This window comes from Lithobates pipiens, unplaced genomic scaffold, assembly GCF_037356315.1.
Source record: "Lithobates pipiens isolate NorthernLeopardFrog02 unplaced genomic scaffold, aLitPip1_a1.2 Scaffold_25, whole genome shotgun sequence".
Taxonomy (NCBI): Eukaryota; Metazoa; Chordata; class Amphibia; order Anura; family Ranidae; genus Lithobates; species Lithobates pipiens.
In genome coordinates this window covers 20,587,962-20,609,916 of record NW_027507787.1, presented here as the reverse complement: position 1 = coordinate 20,609,916, position 21,955 = coordinate 20,587,962, and the positions used below count along the sequence as shown (strand labels likewise).

General features: G+C 39.1%; 1 protein-coding gene across 1 annotated transcript in view; it reads left to right on the top strand.

The window, feature by feature from the left end:
* Nucleotides 1–16,070, top strand: part of PCDH15 (protocadherin related 15) — a 1,670,337-nt gene extending 1,654,267 nt beyond the window's left edge. Inside the window, exons 35-39 of the mRNA XM_077454160.1 lie at nt 7,985–8,006; nt 11,970–12,008; nt 13,497–13,570; nt 13,891–14,026; nt 14,293–16,070. Of these exons, the coding sequence (XP_077310286.1) occupies nt 7,985–8,006; nt 11,970–12,008; nt 13,497–13,570; nt 13,891–14,026; nt 14,293–15,822 (1,801 nt within the window). The 3' untranslated portion in view covers nt 15,823–16,070. The remainder of the gene's footprint in view (nt 1–7,984; nt 8,007–11,969; nt 12,009–13,496; nt 13,571–13,890; nt 14,027–14,292) is intronic.
* Nucleotides 16,071–21,955: the final 5,885 nt, after the last annotated feature.

Here is a 21,955-nt window from a genome sequence, read left to right as displayed (position 1 = left end):
GTCAGGTCCATGATTTGGCCAATCATCATACAGCAATGCACTGCGATCTCGCAGTGCATTATGGGGCATTCATTGAACACCCCATATGTTTGCATCATTCGGAACAAATGAACATCCCTAGTTCTAAGTTGCTTTCTCTTAAAAGGTGTAGATAGCAAAAAACAATACTACTACCTATTCCAATTACTCAAGAGGAGTGTCTATCCTAGTTGCTAAATACCTACACTGCGAGACCCTGGATCCTTTGAGCATATACATTATACTTAAACTTTTTATTGAAGCCCAATCTCTCATTGGGAGCTCTTTGGCCAGGGGAATCTCAGACCACACTCCACTATCTATAGAAATCCATGGTCCCTGTATGGTGGGTACCAGACTGTGGAGATTAAAGTCCTATTGGCTAGATAATGAAGTTGTACCTAACTCTTGCTACACATCATTTCACAGAGACTCTTTCCACAATCAAAGGAGGAGACATCTTAAATTTTCCAGTGCACATCATCCAGGAAAGCAAATGCTGACTAAGGTGAAAGAGTTACCATATAGCTTGCCCTTGACTATAACAAAACAACCCTCAGGGTCCGCTAAGTAGTCCTCCAGAATAAAGGGATAGTTCTTATGGATAGTTATGGTTATACCCTTTGCTATTTTGAGAGAAGTACTGTAAAACCAGTGATCAAAAACATATGTGGGGAATTTAGGAATCGACCCAGTGGTAAAATGGTTTTCCTGACGCATCAAGACCTGGGTTTGAAGGAGTGTACTTCCCGCTATATGCAACTGTGTTAAAATGGAAAACCCAAACTTCTGACTTTGTAGGTCACTATTTTAAGATCTGAAATGGGGGTGTAACAAACAGAACACTAATAACCTGAAATGCACTTCAACTAGGGGAATAGAAATGAGTAAACCAAATCTGATACAAAGAATAAATTGCATAACACCACAATTGCAACCTCTGGACCAATTGCCCCCCAGAATCACCCCAGAGGCAGTAACACATAAGGGTAGACACCTTTAAATATCACTACCAGGGGTGGGCCTATGTGAGGTAAGTAGTCAGGCCATTTAGTGGCAGCCAGTTTAAGCCAGAGGCACCAATGGTATCATAAAAAGGAGACATTGACCATCATCAGCCTGTGAAAACATAAATAAATTAACACACAACATAATTGGTACATGCATCCTGATAGTCATGAATAAGAGTTATAATTGATCAGCCATGCAGCTAAAGTTCCAATAGTATATCAAACTATTACTCATAAGTGATCCAGGGGAAGGCCCATAGACATTAGCTCAATAAAGGAGACTTCCCAGGACAGCCATAGAAAAAATGGCTCCAAGATCACTGTTCATTCCAACCTGGTGCTCACAGGTTGGTGAGACATTTGTTACCTCTTGCGTCTCTTCTCCTGTTAGCCAGGCTGAGTAGGAGGTGCAGAAAGTATTCCAAGCCCCTCCAGTCAGGAAAATCCACTTCTGACAGATTGAGAGTCTAATGAAAATGAGGCAATTCATTTTTATCTTGAAGAGCAAGGGAACACAGAGGGGTGCCAGACTAAGTGCAGTATGTTGAGAATTTCAATTTACTGGAAACAAAAAGACAAGGGGCAACACACATCTTAGTTGATAAAAAAGGGGCATAATTCCAATCAGTTCTTAGGCTCTCCTGAGTGGTCCTGGTGGATTAGCAGCGTCTGATGGTGTGCCTGTAAAGCTGGAGAGTGATGAAAAGTGGCCAGCCACCACATGAAACAGCGTGGAAAGCAAGATGGCGCCACACTGGATGTGACGTCACTATGGAGGCAGTGCTGAGGTAAAAGGACAGTAACACGTTTCAAAGCTTCTGCTTCTTCCTCAGACCCGATAGGCTGCTGGAAATGTTAGTCTAATATATATATATATATATATATATATATATATATATATATATATATATATATATTATATTTTTAGCAGCCTATCAGGTCTGAGGAAGAAGCGGAAGGTTCTAAAATGCGTTACTGCCCTTTACGTTAGTACAGCCTACATAGTGATCTCACATTTGGTATGGCGGCATCTTGTGTTCCATGCTCGTTTATGTGGCGGTTTCATCACCCTCTAGCTTCACAGGCGCACCATCTGATGCTGCTAATCCACCAGGACCACTCAGGAAAGCCTAAGGACTGACTGAAATGATTCTTTACATGCCTGTTTTTATCAACTAAGATGTGAGTTGACAATTTCATATTTTTCCAATAAATTGAAGTTCTAAAAGGGAAAGTAAACTCTCCCACTCTGATGCTTCTTTTCATTTAGTCCATTATAATAAGTAATTATTAAACTATAGCCAGTGTAATCCAGCCCAAATCACATATTACTTACTGTTTAAAAGAGTCCACAGTAGAGTGTATTTCTGCCCTTACATTGAGCACTTCCTGTACTGTTAACCAAGCCCCTTTCTCAATCCAATATTTCTATGGCAACCCTGCTTCACCATTCATACTGACTTGTTTTATTTCATAGTATTTACTTGTGCCGATTATCTAGTGTTTGTCTATGTCAGTCATATCAGCTTCAGACTGCAGTAATGCTGTCCGATGCCCTTTTTTCCACTCCATGTGACATCACATGGTCACATGGGGAGTAGTAGGAAGCTCTGAATGATTATGCAGTCTTGTGGGATTTCAGTGTTGTGGCCGTAGGAAGTCCTTATAATAGATAGACAAGCACACAGAGTGTGCCGTAAATCATGGGAGATATGGGCATGCTCAGTGATGTCATTCTAAAGAACAAAAAGGATTACAGCAATACTATGCAAGTAAGGAGATATCTACAAGCAGTGTTCATTAGGGTTTTTTATGCTGATTTACATGGGACAACATTGTGGGGGACAGTTTGCAACCACTTTAACATACTGCACTTAGTCTGGTGCCTCTCTATGTTCCCTTTTGATATTGCAGAGTCTTTGCTTCACTCTAAGGGTGCTGCCCCTGGTGCTTGACATAGCGAATCCACAAATATGGACTTTTGCAATATGGGCATTATTTGCTTAATGTATTACTTTGTTCATTATCTTATGGTTTGATCCTCTCATATACCTTAAGTGCAGCTATTGTCTTGTTAACCATGATCTTGAAGAGAAACCATGACCTCTTTCTAGTGGCAGTGAGCCAAAAGGGGAAACCCCACTATAACATGGCCTCTGCATGTTTGGGAGCCTCCAAGAGGGGGCATACAGCTTCATGAAGTGCCAAAGTTTGGTACAAGAGATCAGGAAAAAGGTAAAGTTTCATCCTATCAATGTCCAGATGACGCCTCTTTTGCATGCCTTTCATGGTGGCATCTTTGTTCTGAAAATGGAGCAATTTGCAAATCACATCTCTTTGTTTATGCACATCAGGATTCAGAGGTGCCAATGCTCTATTAACACACTCAATTTCTATGGGGTGTTGGAGAGGTGTTGGAGGGGACTATCTAGTGCTTTATCAAAAACAGTAAGGAAAGTTCGAATCAAATCCAGGGTATTTATTGTCTCTGGCAAGCGAATGTTTTTCCAAAGGCTTCGATTCATAGTCATCAAGTTGTAATAGGATCACCTCAATTTTGTGATCCTGTTGTTCCAGTCTAGCCTGTACTAATTGCAAAGCAGAAATGGTCTCAGTATGACCGGTGATTGCAACCTAGCTCCTATTTGCAATGTTTCAGCTTCAGAAATCCTGGTTGGAAAGTGTCCTCCACTTGCTTCAAAAATACTGCCAAGTTGGGGGATCTTTAAGAAATTCCCAGGAGAGCCCCCAATGTTGAGGTGCAGACCCAGTTCCAGATGGATTTCCCATACATGGCAGATAAGAAGAGATAGGGTGCAGAAGATTTCATCTGCATGTCTTTCAGGAGCACTGGGATGTCTCCAGACAGGGAGGGAGGAGGAGAAGTTCTGCCATATTTGATCCAGCTGAATGCAGCGGTCTGCAGTCTATCAGGTAAACTGCTATTCCCCCTTTCTTCTGTTTAATGGATTCAGCCATAGTGTTGGTCTTTCCCTTATTCCGCGGCATGACAGCTGAGCCAGGCAGGTAGAAGACAGCTTGATCGAGCTGCTGTGGAACCAGTGGGTGGTGGGAGCTACACAGTTCAGCAGCAGTTCACCATCATAGCCAGGCCACGCCCCCACCCACCCTGCAGTCTTTTTAACATTTCTTGATTAGAATTTGGCTGTGCATTGTAGACCAGCAGATGGTGGAGGCTTATTGTTTTACCATTAAGGGCTAGGTCCAACTTTGCAAGAAGAAAATGTGCCTTTAATATGTTTTTGCATAAGAGTCTAAAAAGCATTGTATACAGTAGATGCACTGATCGTGCAAACACATGTGCTCCTTACATAACTACCGCTCATATCTTTAATAACCTTTCTTATGCACACTTCTCACAAATATACATACAAAGAATGAGAAGGAAATTATAGGATCATTTATTTGTTGACCCCCTCCCCCCCTGTCTCTATCCCCACCCACTCAGTTAATCCCCCCATGCTTTATCTCCTATTTGGATCTGTTGGTCTATTCAATGTGTAATCTCTTGCTACCCAACACTTTGTTTTTTCTCCTGTCTCACAGTTCCATTATACACCAATACATTTGTGTTTTGGTATGAAACAGAGGGATAGAGATGTCTATTGTCTTCTAAGGTCATTTGTATTTGTAATCAAACCAATGAGAGCTTCAACCAAACATCTTGGTAGTGAACTAATTACAGTAAAAGTACAAAAGACAGCTAACATATTTTTGAGCGCCTGAGATAGAGGTATAGCCACTTTCCATCTCCACACTGTACAAGTCTTGGTACCTGGGGGAGAAGACGCTCCTCCTGCAGCTGACCACATAGACTTCAGCACCTGCCCTGCTGCCTCTTGTTTATCCTTATCCCCACCCGGCTCATCCTCTGGCTTGTCACCCCACATCCTCTGGCTTTTCACCCCGCATCTTGCAATAGAGCTCCAATCTACTCAGTGTGGCGGTGTGTGATAGCAGCGAGCGGTGCAGGGTCACTGTGTCTGCAAGGATTTTAAAGCCCCCTCCATCCTGGCACCCTAGGCGGCTCCTTGTGCCGCCTAATTGTGATGCCGGCCCTGCTGTTACAGCATTTACACAATCTCAGATTTTGGAAAACATGGTGACTCAAATGTTGACATGCGTTTGAAGTATAATTCACTGTACGTGAATTTCAATTTAAATCTGGTTGTTGACATTTTAAATTATGGTTGTTGATATTTTGTTCCCTTCTTAATCATGTAAACCAGACTGTGATTTTATAAAAGATGCTTTGTAATAGATTAATATGAAATATACCTTCCCAAAACATCCAGCAAGAGAAAAATACCTTTGGCTGCATTGCATTGCCTGTGTTTTTCAAATTACAAACAGGAGTTTAACAAGGGACATCTTCTAAAGTCAAGCATTGTTTACTATAGTTTTCTTAGCAAAACACATTTGCACATTGCATATTTAAACATGGCTTCAAGGGAACACCATTATTGTCTTAAATAAAAATCAAAAGTCCCCAGAGCACTCAGCCCTGTTAGTAAAAAAAAATAATAATTAACCGGTTCCCGACTGGCGCACACTGATGTACATTGGCAGAATGGCACGGCTGGGCAAATGGGCGTACTTTAAATTTGCCATCATGCCATCGCATGCGCGCCGGCCGGGACCTCCGTGAGTTGGGTCGCGGGTCCTGTAGACTTGATCGCCGTGGGGATACCTGCGATCGCCTCACTGGGAGGAAGAACGCCGAGATGCTAATGTAAACAAGGATCTCACCGTTCTGCCTAGTGACAATGTCACTGATCTCTGCTCCCTGTGTTTAGGAGCAGAGATTAGTGATGGGTCACACGTAGCCATGCCCCCCCACAGTTAGAAACACTCCCTAGGACACACTTAACCCTTAGACTGCCCCCTAGTGGTTTACCCCTTCACTGCCAATGTCATTTACACAGGATTACATTATATATTATATAGCACTGATTGCTGTATAAATGACAATGGTCCCAAAAATGTGTCAAAGGTGTCTGATGTGTCTGCCATACTGTCGCAGTCACAATAAAAATCACTGATCGCCACCATTACTAGTAAAAAAAAAATATTAATAAAAATGGCATAAAACTATTCCCTATTTTGTAAAAGCGAACTTTTGCGCAAACCAATTAATAAACGCTTATTGCGATTTTTTTTATACCAAAAATATGTAGAAAAATACGTATCGGCCTAAACTGAGGAAAACAATATTTTTTTATACATTTTTGGGGGATATTTATTATAGCAAAATGTAAAAAAAAATGCGTTTTTTCAAAATTGTCGCTCATTGTTTATAGTGTAAAAAATAAAAACCGCAGGGGTGATCAAATACCACCAAAAGAAAGCTCTATTTGTGGAAAAAAAAGACGTCAATTTTGTTTGGAAGCCACATCAAACTACTGTGCAATTGTCAGTTAAAATGATGCAGTGCCGAATCGCAAAAAGTGCTCTGGTCAGGAAAGGGGTAAAATCTTCCGGGACTGAAGTGGTTAAAACCTGTTTTTAGTATCTCAATAAAACATAGATCCCACGATGCATACATCTATAAACAAAAGCTAAATCAAGGAAGCTTTGTATGGTGGGGATCCAACTCCAATCTATAGTATTGCCTCATCCATAAAAAGAAAAATAAATGTGTATGAGAAATGTAACCAGTTGACGTCCGCGCTATAGTTGAATGATGGCCACAGAGTGGATCTGAATTTCCCCTGTGCACGCTCCCTGCACCCGCCCTGCAGAGCGTGCTGTGATCACTGAGTCACTGATACTTGGGAGATCACCGAGTCACTGAAACTTGGGTGATCACTGATTCGAGTAAGGGTCTGGTCCCAGGCCCTTACCATGTGATCAGCTATCAGCCAATGACAACTGATCACATGTTGTAAACAAAAGCTTGGTAATTGGCTTATCTGCAAGGGACATCAGTTCCAAAGAGAAAGATGCACTTATGCCTCATCTGTGCCCACCACTACCCCCTGCCAGTGCCACCTGCCATTGCCACTTGCCAGTGCCCACCAGTGCCACCTATCAATGCCCATGAGTGCCATCAATGCTTACCAGTGGTGCCAATCAGTGTAATCGATCAGTACCCATTATTGCCACCCATCAGTGCCCATCACTGCCACCCATCAGTGCCCATAACTGCCACCTATCGGTGCCCATCAGTGCCGCCTCATCAGTGTACATCAACAAAGGAGGGAAGGAGGAAAATTACCTGTTTTAAAATTTTATAACAAAATATTAAAAAAAATGTTTTTTTTTAAATTCGGTCTTTTTAAAAAAATTTTTTTAACAAAAAATAAAAACCGCAGAGGTGATCAAATACTGCAAAAAGAAATCTCTATTTGTGGAAAAAAATGATAAAAATGTAATTTGGGTAAAGTTTAGCATGACCGCGCAATTGTCATTCAAAGTGCGACAGCGCTGAAAGCTGAAAATTGGTCTGGACAGGAGGGGAGTTTAAGTGCCTAGTAAGCAAGTGGTTAAATGATACTTAGAAAACACAAATCAGTCATGATTATGGTTCATTATATGCAGTGATATATTTATTGCCATGACAGAAGTCCATGCAGACGATACAGAGCCCATGTACAGCTTTTTTTTTGCCTTTACTACATGTGGGGCTGTCCAAAGTTATGTGTATTTTAAATATGTATAAGCTTTAATTTGCTCAGATTATACAAAGACAAGATGAACTGTATACCAAATACTGTCAAAGAGACCAAGGTGTGTGTTATGTAATGCAGAAGTTTAGTTGTCTTCATGTTAAAAAAAAAATAACAATACAAATAAAACAATAGGTTATAATGAGTCAACAATTCACTGGCTATGATTCATCAAATATGTTTCGGATCTATAGCTTTACAAATGTGAGTTTGTATTTCCAAAAATTGTAAATTTGATTAATTATTTTTTTTTTTTATCTATTACAGGCGGGGTTATGCTCATCCTGAGGTATGAACCTTATTTCAGATTCCATTATTTCTGTATATACCAAATAATTTGAAATTACAATATATAATATAAGTGATATCCGATCATGCATAGCCATGTCAACAGTAGCAAATACTGTAGTGATTACATTATAGTATGTTACATTATTATTGTTATTTTTCTACAGGATTTATATAGCACAATTTCTGCAGCAATATAAAGGGAGACTTAAATACATTTTAAGGCAAGAAGATTAGGTGGGAGCTGCTTGTGATAATTTATAAGTTAAAGCCATCCACACTACTACTTTTGTTTTCGTTCAACCCAGCAAGGCTGAATGGAAAAAACCTGACAGCTCAGGAGGAGCCGCTGTACTCTGCAATGTTAGTACAGCGATCTCCCTTGCTAGAACACCTCGGTCAGCAATCTCAGCCATTGGCTGAGTGCACTGATCGGGAGCCGATCTGCAGACCTTTTTAGGTCATGCCCCTTCGACATAAGTTGGCATGTTGGACCGGCTGCAGTACACATGGGCCAAATGTTGGCCGGTTTCTATTGAACCAGCTGATGCTGCCCCACATTTGACCCATATGTGCTAGGCTTAAAGTACTGTTGCATGCTTCAGAAAACAAAGTTTTCCAGTAAATAATGAATTAAGTGATCTTTATTTGGTATCATTTATAATAAGTGTAATATACTGTTACAATTATCAGTATTGAAAGAATGATCTTGAATAGTTATTGATATTGGTGCTGTTTTATGAAAAGTGTGTTAAGGGCAAAAATATGTTGTTTCTAGCAAGCAATCAGAATCCTTGTTTCTTTGAACTTTTTTCCTGTAGCAAACTTTTTATGAATCATAATTCTGCGTGTCATAATTGGGTATACAATAAAAATATAGAATAATATACATGACTTAATTCAGTCTAATGAATGTACATTCAAGGTGTATCTAGTGACATTTCACACATTTAAAAGAAACCTGCTTTGGGGAATTATGGAGATTTGAACCTCTCCTCCAACAAATACTACACTGTATATCCATGGCGGTTTTGTCACACTGGGGTTGATTTACTAAAACTGAAGAGTGCAAAATCTGGTGTTGCTGTGCATGGTAGCCAATCAGCTTCTAACTTCAGCTGGTTCAATTAGCTTTGACAAAAAACCTGAAGTTGATTGGTTTCTATGCAGAGTTGCACCAGATTTTGCAGTTTTAGTAATTCTACCCCACTGTTATTTTAAATCAGAACAAAATTAAACTGAGCAAGATCACTAGCAACACAATCATTGTAAAGAAAGGAGCGAACCCTGCATCTGTATTTAGCAAAAAACTGCTGCCTCACCTCCCTATGCATATACAGTACTGTAGGTAAAAACTATACAAAAAACATGTTTTTTAAAATATTAATGCTATACTTCATGCAAATTGATAAATACACAGATGAAATAAAGCACATACAGTGGTGTGAAAAAGTGTTTGCCCCCTTCCTCATTTCCTGTTCCTTTGCATGTTTGTCACACTTAAGTGTTTCGGAACATCAAACCAATTTAAACAATAGTCAAGGACAACACAAGTAAACACAAAATGCAATTTGTAAATGAAGGTGTTTATTATTAAAGGTGAAAAAAAATCCAAACCATCATGGCCCTGTGTGAAAAAGTGATTGCCCCCTAAACCTAATAACTGGTTGGGCCACCCTTAGCAGCAACAACTGCAACCAAGCGTTTGCGATAACGTGCAATGAGGCTTTTACAGCGTCCTGGAGGAATTTTGGCCCACTCATCTTTGCAGAATTGTCCTAATTCAGTTACATTAGAGGGTTTTCGAGCATGAACGGCCTTTTTAAGGTCATACCACAACATCTCAATAGGATTCAGGTCAGGACTTTGGCTAGGCCACTCCAACGTCTTCATTTTGTTTTTCTTTAGCCATTCGGTGGTGGACTTGCTGGTGTGTTTAGGATCATTGTCCTGCTGCAGAACCCAAGTTCGTTTCAGCTTGAGTACACGAACAGATGGTCGGACATTCTCCTTCAGGATCTCTTGGTAGACAGCAGAATTCATAGTTCCTTTTATCACGGCAAGTCTTCCAGGTCCTGAAGCAGCAAAACAGCCCCAGACCATCACACTACCACCACCATATTTTACTGTTGGTATAATGTTCCTTTTATGAAATGCAGTGTTTCTTCTACGCCAGATATACTTGGACACACACCTTCCACAGAATGTTGTCCCAAAAGTCTTGGGGATCATCAAGATGTGTTGTGGAGAAATTGAGACGAGCTTTGATGTTCTTTTTGCTCAGCAGTGGTTTTCTCCTTGGAACTCTGCCATGCAGGCCATTTTTGCCCAGTCTTTTCCTGATGGTGGAGGCATGAACGCTGACCTTAACTGAGGCAAGTGAGGCCTGCAGTTCCTTGGACGTTGTTGTGGGGTCTTTTGTGACCTCTTGGATGAGTCGTCGCTGCGCTCTTGGGGTAATTTTGGGCAGCCGGCCTCTCCTGGGAAGGTTCACCACTGTTCCATGTCTTCGCCATTTGTGGATAATGGCTCTCACTGTGGTTCGCTGGATTCCCAAAGCTTTGGAAATGGCTTTATAACCCTTTCCAGACTGATAGATCTCAATTACTTTCTTTCTCAATTATTCCTGAATTTCTTTGGGTCTCGGCATGATGTGTAGCTTTTAAGGATCTTCTGGTGGACCTTACTGTGTCAAGCAGCTCCTATTTAAGTGATGCCTTGATTGTGAACAGGTGTGGCAATAATCAGGCCTGGGTGTGGCTAGAGAAATTGAACTCAGGTGTGGACAACCACAGTTATAGTATGTTTTAACAAGGGGGGCAAACACTTTTTCACACAGGGCCATGATGGTTTGGATTTTTTTCACCTTTAATAATAAACACCTTCATTTACAAATTGCATTTTGTGTTTACTTGTGTTGTCCTTGACTATTGTTTAAATTGGTTTGATGTTCCGAAACACTTAAGTGTGACAAACATGCAAAGGAACAGGAAATGAGGAAGGGGGCAAACACTTTTTCACACCACTGTATCTGTATGTACCCTACCTGTTTGACAAGTTTACTGCCAGGGTATGCCCGTTTGGCTATGTACCTTTCTTCTGACTCTTCCTTTCATTTCATAATAAAAATTTACAGTTAAAAAAAAAAAAAAAAAAAATAGCATAAAACATACAACCTGTAAAAAACATTTAAACATTGCCTATGGAGATTTTTAAGTGTGACAAACATGCAAAGGAACAGGAAATGAGGAAGGGGGCAAACACTTTTTCACACCACTGTATAAGGATTATGCTTTAACTTACAAATTGTTTTTAAGGATTTTTCATCTATCTGGTCCTGAGATTTACACAGCTTTGCCACACTCCATAACCCTGCTTACCAGGTTTTAATCTACTGCAGTTCAGTAATATTTACAGGTCTTTTTCCTCCCACCCAGCCTGTGAATAGAATATTAGAGTAGAAGAAGAAGAAGACGCAGCAGCAGCCGACCAATGAGCTTGTCTCTCGGTCATTCTGTATTTTCCATTTATCAGAATGATCCTTACACTGAGGCACAATTGATTGGCTACTTGCACTGCTTCTTCCTGCACCAGTCTAAATTCTGGTTTACAGGAACTGCGATAGAAATATTCTAATTCAAATTCAGGTATTTGCAAAGTCTACATTTAAAAATAAATTTTAAATGGAGTAATGAATAGAGAGCTGCATTAATTAGCACGTTTTATATTTGCCTGAAGTTCAGCTTTAATATTGATTATTAATAGATGTCGTCTTTATTCACTTGTTTATTTTACAAATGTGCATAGAAATATATATATATATATATATATATATATATATATATATATATATATATATAGTGAGAGAGAGAGATTAAAAATGGTCTTAATTTTTCCCAATCTGTTCTTTTCTTCCTTACTTATCTGCATCTTTTTTATGCCCGTCTTTTTTCAATGGGACCAGCAACAACAATTGCTGAGACCATCTCTCCTAAAACCTGAGGTATTGTTGTTTCCTTTCTTCTACATTTAAAAAATGCATGTTGGCACTGTTGAAAATGTTCTGACATGAATGAAATTGTTAACAGTTACTGTATGTAAAACCTACTTCTACTATACAAAACAGTTTTTTTAAATATGTAAATATACATTATTGTATTACCATGTTCAGTCATTTAAATATTCTGCTAATTGGTCACATATTCAAGGACACACATTATTATTTTGTTATATAATCACTTAAAGAATTCCTCCATCCACAATATTTCAATGTTGTAGGTACTACAGGGTTAAATCATCTGATGGTCTCTGGGATTTTTAAGTGACTCTGGTAGTGATATCCCTGGTCTGCACACTTCCCACATTCATTATGATTGCTTACAACTATCCCTGTTAGAATTTTTACATATTTTTTGTTTAACGAAATGGAAAGATTAAAAACATCTCAAAGTGGGTGGGAACACTACAAACTCAAGGACTAGAGCTTAGAACTATGATGGGAAGACCTTCCTACTGAAGTCCCAAGTCATGTAAGAAGCATTCAGGTGATTCAGTGTAGCATGTTTCCACTTACATTTGAAATATGAAATCATACTGGGAAGTAACACTTTAATCTTCATAACAAATTACAGTGATAATAATCCTGTTTAAAATAAAACAAAGAAAAAAGAAGACAGAAAAGGGAAAAACACAAAAAACCTCAAAAAAAATTGTTGGTTGTGTTTTGTTTAGTTTACATTGACTTAAAGTATAATTAATAATGTTGCATTACCTTTTGCCTACAGGCTTCTTTTGCCTGTCTTTTGTTAATAAAACCATCTTAACAAGTTTGATGTTAATATAGAAATAGCATATGGCCTAATTGCAATATAGGTATTGCACCAAATCACTATTTTTACTGCCCTACCAAACATGAAAGGTCTGACAGATTCAGTGTTATGAATACCGTCTAAGTGCATGTCAATAGCTTTTATTGCCTGTGCCCCATTAGATTGCAGTGGCACCTAAAACTGCTGGTTTGTTAAGTGACATTGTTATAGGTAAAATGAAAAGTGTAATGTAGCACATTCTTTCAGGTATGACAGCTCTTCACTGGCATTTTGACAAACGGTATGGTGGAGAAAAGTATGTGACACTGTAACTCATAATCAATATGATTTATGTGTGAATAGTAAAAGTAAAACAAATTGATTGCCATGGTTTTCTGCACTCTACATATAGTCAGTGTCTACATTTACATCACAAAAAATATTAACCACTATAGACAAGTGTTCCTTACTCACAGTCTTTATTAATTTGCAAAAACAAATGTTCAAAATGCATTAAACCAGAAGGTTTAGAATCTTGTTTACTGCTAGCAGGTCATTGAAACAGATTCCCTTTGGTTGCACTGGGTTGCTGTACAATGCATACTTAATGTGGAAGGAAAGCAATGGCAAATAAACTCAAATATTTCCTAAAACATACATATTTTTATTTTATTTTTCTTAAGGAATTGTCAATGGAGTCTGGCATTGATCCAGGTCAGGAGTATTATGGACAAGACTATTACAGCTATGAGCATGGGTATGTCTAATGTTTTTACTTTTAAATATTCATTACCTATCATAACTAAATGTGTCTCTGTGTTTTCATTATGATGTAAGTTATACACACAAAACAGTGATAGACCATATAGCAGAGGATCCCAGAACAGGGATTAAAAAGACACAGTAATATACAGTAGCTATTTTAGTTCTAATTTGATATAGCATGCTGTTATAGCTTGATGTAGCAGGCCTCTTTTATACCTTTTGTGAACAGGTTGTTCTCTGTCTAAAAATGTGCACATCCCTACTCTTGAAAGATGCAAATAAATAACCTTAATATGATGGTGTTTACTGTAGGTATGAACTGCCTCAGTATGGAAGCCGGCGAAGATTGCTGTCACCATCTGGCATGTATGAGGATTATGGAGAAGTGGTTGCTGAGAACGATGGTGGATATTATTATAGTCCTCATGGACCTAGCACAGAAGGAGATGTAAGTATACATTTACTTTTTTTTTTCTTTTTAATAGTACTTTAATACTAAGGCAAGACTGGAATTGTTCATTACAAAATAATGATATCACAAAAGTTATGGGTGTAAAAATGACTGGCAAAATGCTGAAGTCAGGCAAAGTCTGGAAAGTCAGGAAATGCCTGATTTCACCAGTTTCCCTAAAATAGTCTCACATGTGTAGAAATGCAAAATTCAAAATATAAATTTTAAGTTATTAACTGTGAATTCCTTTTACAAAATTTCAGGTAAGAATGCGTGGGAGACCTCCTTCCAGGAGAGGCAGAGGTCAGGGGCCAGGCAGAGGAAGTATAGCAGGCAGGCCTGGTCCAGCCAGAGGTAGCATGCCAGTAGCTAGAACCAGTCAAGGAAAGAAAAAACTGAAGGCAGTTATGCAGATAAGCCGTGTAGCAGTGAGCACTCATAAATCTTCTGAGGCTGCAGAGATACCCCATCATTCTCCTTGGAAAAAAGCTAAAATATTTCCAATGATTCTTCAAAAGGTGAAGGGTGGGAAGGATTCTACATATGCTAAACTAGTTTCTGCGCGTCAAGTTGAAGGTGATGACAGCATGGTTATTAAAGGAAGTTACTTCCAAAAAACAACAGATAAACACTCAGTCACAAGAAAGTTAGATCGTGCCCTTCAACGAATCAGTGTTGCCAGAAAGCTACATTCCCGCCGAAAGTCAGTGACTTCTTCTACTAAAACATCAGCTGATAGTGAAAAAGATGAGGAAGATGAAGACTCAGAAGAGAGTGAATCTGAAAGAGACGAAAGCAAATCTGGAGTTTCAATTAGTGTAACAGCAGAAAGTGATTCTGAAGAAAGTGAAGAGACAGAATATGAAGATAAAAGTTCACTAAAACCATCGGATGAATCATCTCGAAGGAGCAGTACTGCTCCATCTCAAGCAGATAAAGATTACTTGACGCTGACATTAGATCAGGATGAAACCAATGAAAGCACTGTAGATTCTGATGAAGAAAGGAGTGAAATACAAGAAGAATCAGATGATGATGCACAATCTGTGTCTAAATCTATGGACAGCAAGCAAGAAGAATCAGTGTCTGAGAAAGAAGAGGAGGAGGAAGAGGAGAGTGATGAAACAGATAAGGAATCTGTTTGTTCTGTTACAGAAAAATCGAGTGTCTATGGTGAGGGGTCATCTGAAGCAGAGTCCAAGACATCTTTGAAAAGCTCAGACGTGAAATCAGGAAGTAGTAAACAAGCCACTTCGTCTTCCAGCATTAAAAGTGAAAAGAGTGATGTGACTGGACAATCTGAAGAAGGAAGTGAAAAAAGTAGTGCAAAATCCAGTTATAAGTCAAAGAAATCAGATATTGAAAGTGAAGCACAAAGTACAATAGAAGAAGAGTCTGAAGAAGAGCATTCAGAGGAAGATGAGGATGATGAAAATGACTACGCTAGTAAAGCAAGTGGTGAACAGAGTGAAGATGAAAGGGATGATATAAGTGAAGCATCTGTATCAAGAACTTCAGTAAAATCTGAAGAGAGTCAGAGTAGGGGCAGTGAATCAGGAGATGTACAAAGTGATGCAGAAAGTGGAGAAAACTCATCTATTGATGCACAAAGTCAGGGCACAGTAGCCAGTCATGAGGGTGATGATGTTTCTCAGGCATCTGATGATTCTGAAGTACAAGATTCAAATCAAAGTACAGAGAGCAAAAAACCATCCTCAGACCAGTCAGATGCACAAGACACTGGTCATGGATCCGACTCAGAAGTTTCTGCTGGTGACTCCACATCATTTTAGGCAGTATGTAGAGACAACACATAATGTGGTTGTTTGCAGTGTTTCTGTGTGACCCTATCATATTTTTCTGAGCTAGTGTCCTCATTTCGACTTTTCTGCATGTTGTTTACGAGTCAGAAAATAAGCCACAGCCAAAACTTCATATTCTCAGTCTTCTTTTCTCTTAGAGGCTTTAAATGCATGTATGGTTTTGCTGAAGTAATTTTACAACTCTTGTGGAATTATCAGATGGTTCTGAACACAGTGACATCTTTAAAAGGCAATATATCTCTATATATTTGCAGTGTTTCTACTTGATCCTATCATAATTTCTGAACTGGCACCCTCGTTTTGTCTTTCCTGCATGTTATTTTATAGTGCGAAAAGAAGCCAGCCCTAGATTCTCAAAGGTTTTCTTTGTGAGTTTAGATGCATGTGTGGTTTTTCTCAAGCCATTTTTCAAATCTGATGGAGTTCTAAAATGTTTATGAAAGCACTGGAATGTTTAAAAGCAATTTATGATTGTATTTTATGCAGCACATTTTTTAAACTATCATTCAGAAAAAAAACACTTCTGGGATTATTCAGTAAAGAAGTTAAAAGGTGCAGAGGGTATGGTAGCATGTATAATGCACAGAAAACACACATAAGCCAAAAAAATTGAAATTAATTTGATTGCTTTGAGATACTGCGCTTTGCACATCATCACTGCTGTTTCTGTAAGTTCGCTGAAAAAAGGAAAATGAGAAGCATTAGAAAAAATTTTTTTGCTCAGACAGCAAAGGTAAAGCTTTACCATGAAACCTCCACATTCTGCACATAACACGTTTTAACCAATCTACCTGAGTACTTATGGGGGGTAGGAAAGAGGGTGTCTCTTTAAATTGCGGATTAAACGTATGTTGATTCTCACTGATAGTTTGGTTTCATATAATTTTATGTTATATCTGAATACTTCCAAAAAAACGTACACATATAAGAAATTAAGCTTGCTGATCTACAGTTAAGCTTCATCAATTATATGTCAGCTTCTTTATTCTAGTCTTGAATGATTGTGCCATCTGAAAGAAAGTAACAAATAAATACATTGCTTTATATTAGTTATTTAGCCTTTTAGCTGATAAGAGCAGATGCAATACTGGCCAAGTGGTATATCTTTAATTTGTTTGAGGCTTCTCTTTTCATGTTAGATAGGGGACTACTTGCAGTACACAGAGCTGCCTTAAAGATCTTAAAGTGTTTATAAAGCCTAAACATTCCTTGTATTAAGGTCATAAATATTTAGGCCTCAGTCCCCCCCATTCCCCCTTTTACTTACCTGAGCCCTCATTTGATTCAGCACTGTGCACGTCTGCAGCTCTTCCCTCACTTCCTGGCCCCACTGGCTTTGCTGAGGCAGCAAGAGCCATTGGCTGCTGCTGCTGTCAATGAAAGTCAGTGGCCAAGGGCAGGGCTGGGGCTCAGGAATGAGACTGCACAAGTGCCCCATAGAAAGCGGCTTTCTATGGGGGCACTTGGTGGAGGAGAGGAGCCAGGAGCACCAGTGGGGTACCCAAGAAGAGGAGGTTTGGGGCCTGTAAAAGTCCATTGCACAGAGCAGGTATAAACCTGTTTGTTATTAAGAAAAAAATAAAGAGAGACTTTACAATCACTTTAAGGACATGACCATCCACCTGTTAGAATTCAGAAAATGTTTAAACAGAAGACCAGTTGTTAGATTTACAAATATGGAAAACAGGAAAATTGGAGCTCTATTCTTAAGTCAAGTACCATGGAGTCACAGGTGGAAGTATAGGTGAAACCTTGTATGAAGGCTTTTACCAAGAAAAATTAGATCCAGACCAGACTGGAGAAGAGTTAGGATGTCTCTTCCAGACTATTACCTGTAATAGAATTTTCATGGCTCGAATCATGTGAAGTATGTTTTTCAAGTGTGATAGCAGATTTGCGAGGGTTTGATTTCCTAGCTTTAAGGAGTCTAGGAATAATGGATTCAGATAGACTTCTATGCCTAAGCCTATAATAAGGCTTACCTGTAGCTACGCCGGATATCTCCTAAACCTGCATGGTTCAGGAGGTATCCCCTGTATCAGCATGTGCCGACATCATCGGCACATGCGCACTGAAGCAATGGCATGTTCGTGCCATTGCTTCAGCTAGTGTGCCATTACTGGAGGCTCCCGTGAGCATGTGCAGGAGTGACATCATTGCAGCTCTGGCCAATCACAGCACCAGAGACCGCAATAGCCAAAAGTAACTCCAGGAGCGATGTCGCTGTCCAAAGCTGTGTACTGGGACCGCTGCAGGGGCTTCAATCTAAGGTGAGTATTTAATAATGAGCTAGTATGCTATGCATACTGGCTCATTATGCCTTTGTCTTGTAGTTTTTTTGTGGGTTTACAAGCACTTTAACAGCCATGCCAATAAAGCTAGCAACCGAGAAGCAAGGTTGTAAACCGGTAATTGGGGCAAGGAATCCAGACAGTCTTGCAAAGCCCATGATGAGGTTTCTGATGAGGTTGGAGTTACGACATCTACCAGGGCCCATTCAATGTGATTAGTATCATGGGAATACCCTCCATTTGAATCCAGCAAAGCAAAATATTGTGACACCCACTAAGTCATCTGATCATCCACTGCTATGGCTAAAGAATGTCTGTATTTTTTGTTTAGTTTGTTTAGCTTATTGTTGAACCTGGAAGACAGGCTGTCCACATTTGGCATTTCCTGTCTGTGACAGGGGTCCTGCAACATCCTTTGGTGAAGAGATCATTCTCTTGAGTCCAAGTGCAGGACTTAGGAAATCTGCCTGCTAATTTTCCATGCCTGAAATGTGCATGTCAGATAAAACTGGAATGTTAGCTTCTGCATAAGTAAGACTGTGGATGGGTTCCCTTTGAGCTGAAATACTATTGGTTCCTCCCTGAGTTAATGTATGCCACTGCTGGCTTTGTCCCAATAAATCCATATCACAGAATAATGCAGTTAAAAAGGTCCACGGTTGGAGGCACAACTGATTACCTCATAGTCTCCATAATCTAGGTATTAGTAATTTTTCCGCATTTAATAAATGTGGTCTTGTACTGTCCTTTTATGATCTAATCGATGTCATTGTCCCATGAAATAAGAAATCTAAGGGCATTAGTTCTATTGTTCCGGGGGACAACCTTTCTACCCAAGGAGCAATTTCTTGCCAGAATCCTCTAATCAGGGGACATAGCCACCATATATGGAGGAAGGTGCTCCTCTGCCCACACCCTCTCCAACAATTGGCATCTGCCATCGGGTAGATCTGTACCAGTCTAACTGGGGTTTGGTACCACATAGTCAAGAATTTATAAGACATTTCTTGAATTTGGGAACTTATGGATGTATGGTATGTGGATTCAATAATATTTTTAATTTGGGTCGAGGTAAAGCCATGGTTTAATCCGCCTTCCCATTCTCTCATCTAGTAAAGTATTGTGTTTTCCTTAGTCCCAAGAACTAATGTATACATTTGGGACAGTAAGTGACCGGCCCTTATCTTCACACACCTAGATTCAAATATAGTGAGCATATTCAAGGGTCTTATCATAGTTTTAATCTTATTTAAAAAAATACCAATTGGTGGTACCTCCACTCGACCATTGGTACTGGTCCTAGCTTCTGCACTAGTTCCACTAGGGGCAATAGGGTTCCATGTGGAGCAAATTTGCCACATGACTTATCTCCATCTTTTCCCCACACCCCCATTGATCCCTCCACTTCCCCCGGTGGGAATCACGGGAACCCCTCCAGTGGTGCAAGAGGAGACGTCCAGGAAGTGTACTCTCCTAATTGATTAAGTTTATCCCACAACATTAAAGTACTCTGAGTTAATGGTGACATCCATTTTGAGAGTCCCCTATTTGACTTTGGAATCCAGGGTAGTCCTGTCAATCTCCTTCCTGCCATTGTTTGTTCTAGCGTTACCCATATTTTATTAAGTTGGTCGTGACTCCAGTTTAAAATACGTACTAAGGCCATTGCCCTATAGTAAAGCCTGACATCAGGTAGTCCCATACCACCTTCTAACTTCCCTTTTCATAATATATGATAGGCAAGTCTAGGATGTTTATTATTCCATACAAAAGAGACAAAAGCCCTCCGTATATTTTTGAAAATGGATGGGAAATTGATACTGTATAGAAGAAATAAATTATTTTAGGTAGTATATTCATCTTTATTGCATTTACCCTTCCAAACCAAGTTAATAATTGCCCTTTCCACCTATTCAATTCCTCTACTACCCCCTCCATTAAGGTACTATAATTCAAATCATATAAACGTTTAATATGTGTAATATGCGTTCCTAAATAAACAAGAGACTTTTTATTCCATACAAAGGGATAAGAGTTATGCAGAGTCCTGGTCATTTCAGTGGACACATGACATGGCAAGATTACAGACTTCTCAAAATTAATCTTAAAATTAGATAAAGCTCTGCCAACTTCTGCCATCAATGCTGGTAATGAGGACTGTGGTGAGGACAGATAGAACAATAGGTCATCCACATATGGCAGGACCTTGTGCTCCTGTGCCTCAATACACATCCCCTGTATATCTATATTTCTTCTTACATTGCATAAAAAAGGCTCTAGTATCATATCAAACAATAATGGAGACAAGGGACACCTTTGTCTCGTGCCATTATATATTTGAAAATACTTTGACAAGGTACCATTTACTTTGACTCTTGCTCTCTGAGCTGCATACAGTGCCAATATCCAACCCATTATGCAATCACCCACCTTCATTAATTTTAAAAACTTCAGTCATAAAAGCCCAGCTCATCCTGTCAAAAGCCTTTTCGACGTCCATTGATACTGTCACTATAGGTATTTTATCTGGTCCATTTTGCATCCAATGGAGGATATGTAAAGCCCTTATGGTGTTATCCCTGGCCTCACGGCCCTTCATGAAACCTGTTTGATCAGAGTGAACTAGTTTACAATATGCTTCTGTAACCTCTGTGCCAGGATTTTTGCTAGAACCTTAGTATCTGAATTTAACAAGGAAATTGGTCTATAGTTAGCACAGTGTTGTGGATCTTATCTTATAACCATTATCTCTGAGGAAAAAATGCATTTATTCTCCTAAGACAGCAGCATAAAACTGTCCACACGTATCCACAGCACCTTTCCAATGTACATGGACTGCAGTGCATCATGACACATTACAATGCACTATACCTATTTTTTGTGTGTTGAGGTACACAGTTCACTTTGTTTCAGCACACTACATTGTTGTGTGAATGGCATGCTGACTTTGTAGAAGCAAACAGTTGTTTGTTGTTCAAAACAACAAAAATAAAAAAAACAGCCCATAACTATTCTATACAGAAAGCAAAACTACATTTCACTGTCAAGATAAACTAGTCCCACACCAGAGTTTAATATGAAAAAAAAAAACACAACCCCTCTATGTATAGGGACTTGTATATATAGTAATATGTCCAAAAATGCCTTATTACAGTATATGTTATAAATTATTTTTATTCACAATTCACATTCACGTATTTACAATAACCTAAAAACAACCTAAAAACAACATAAAACAATACACGTGTGAAAAAGTGTTAAATAACAATTGGCAGTAATATACAGAATAATGGAACCTATAGCATATATAGCGGCACCCACACACTGGAATTTAAGGTTTCCATCTGCTTTAGGGGTCCAGAAGCAGGGCCTGCTTTTCCAGTTTGTAGCATTTATATGTCTGCAGCATCATGTAAAGTAGTTTACAACACCAATAATGACTTTCCCCATGCATATTTATCCATATGGACTCCATGCTGTTAGTCTTCACAGAGATCCCCATACACAGGTACACAGGTGGTCTGAATCAACATACAGTTTTACATTTTTACTGCCACTTTTTTTTTTTAACTCTGTTTATTTCATAGTATGTACAATGACAGAAAACATAGTTCACATACAGCATGTGGTACATGACAATTCTGTTTTCACAATGCAGTAACAGATGAACGATAAATTAAGAAATAAACAGTGAACAGATGTCTCTTATTTCACAATAATCCATTGAATACACATTAACCATTGGATTGATCATGAGCAATTCACATGTTGTAAACAAATAATACCAAGAAAATATGATTCAGGTTAGCTCC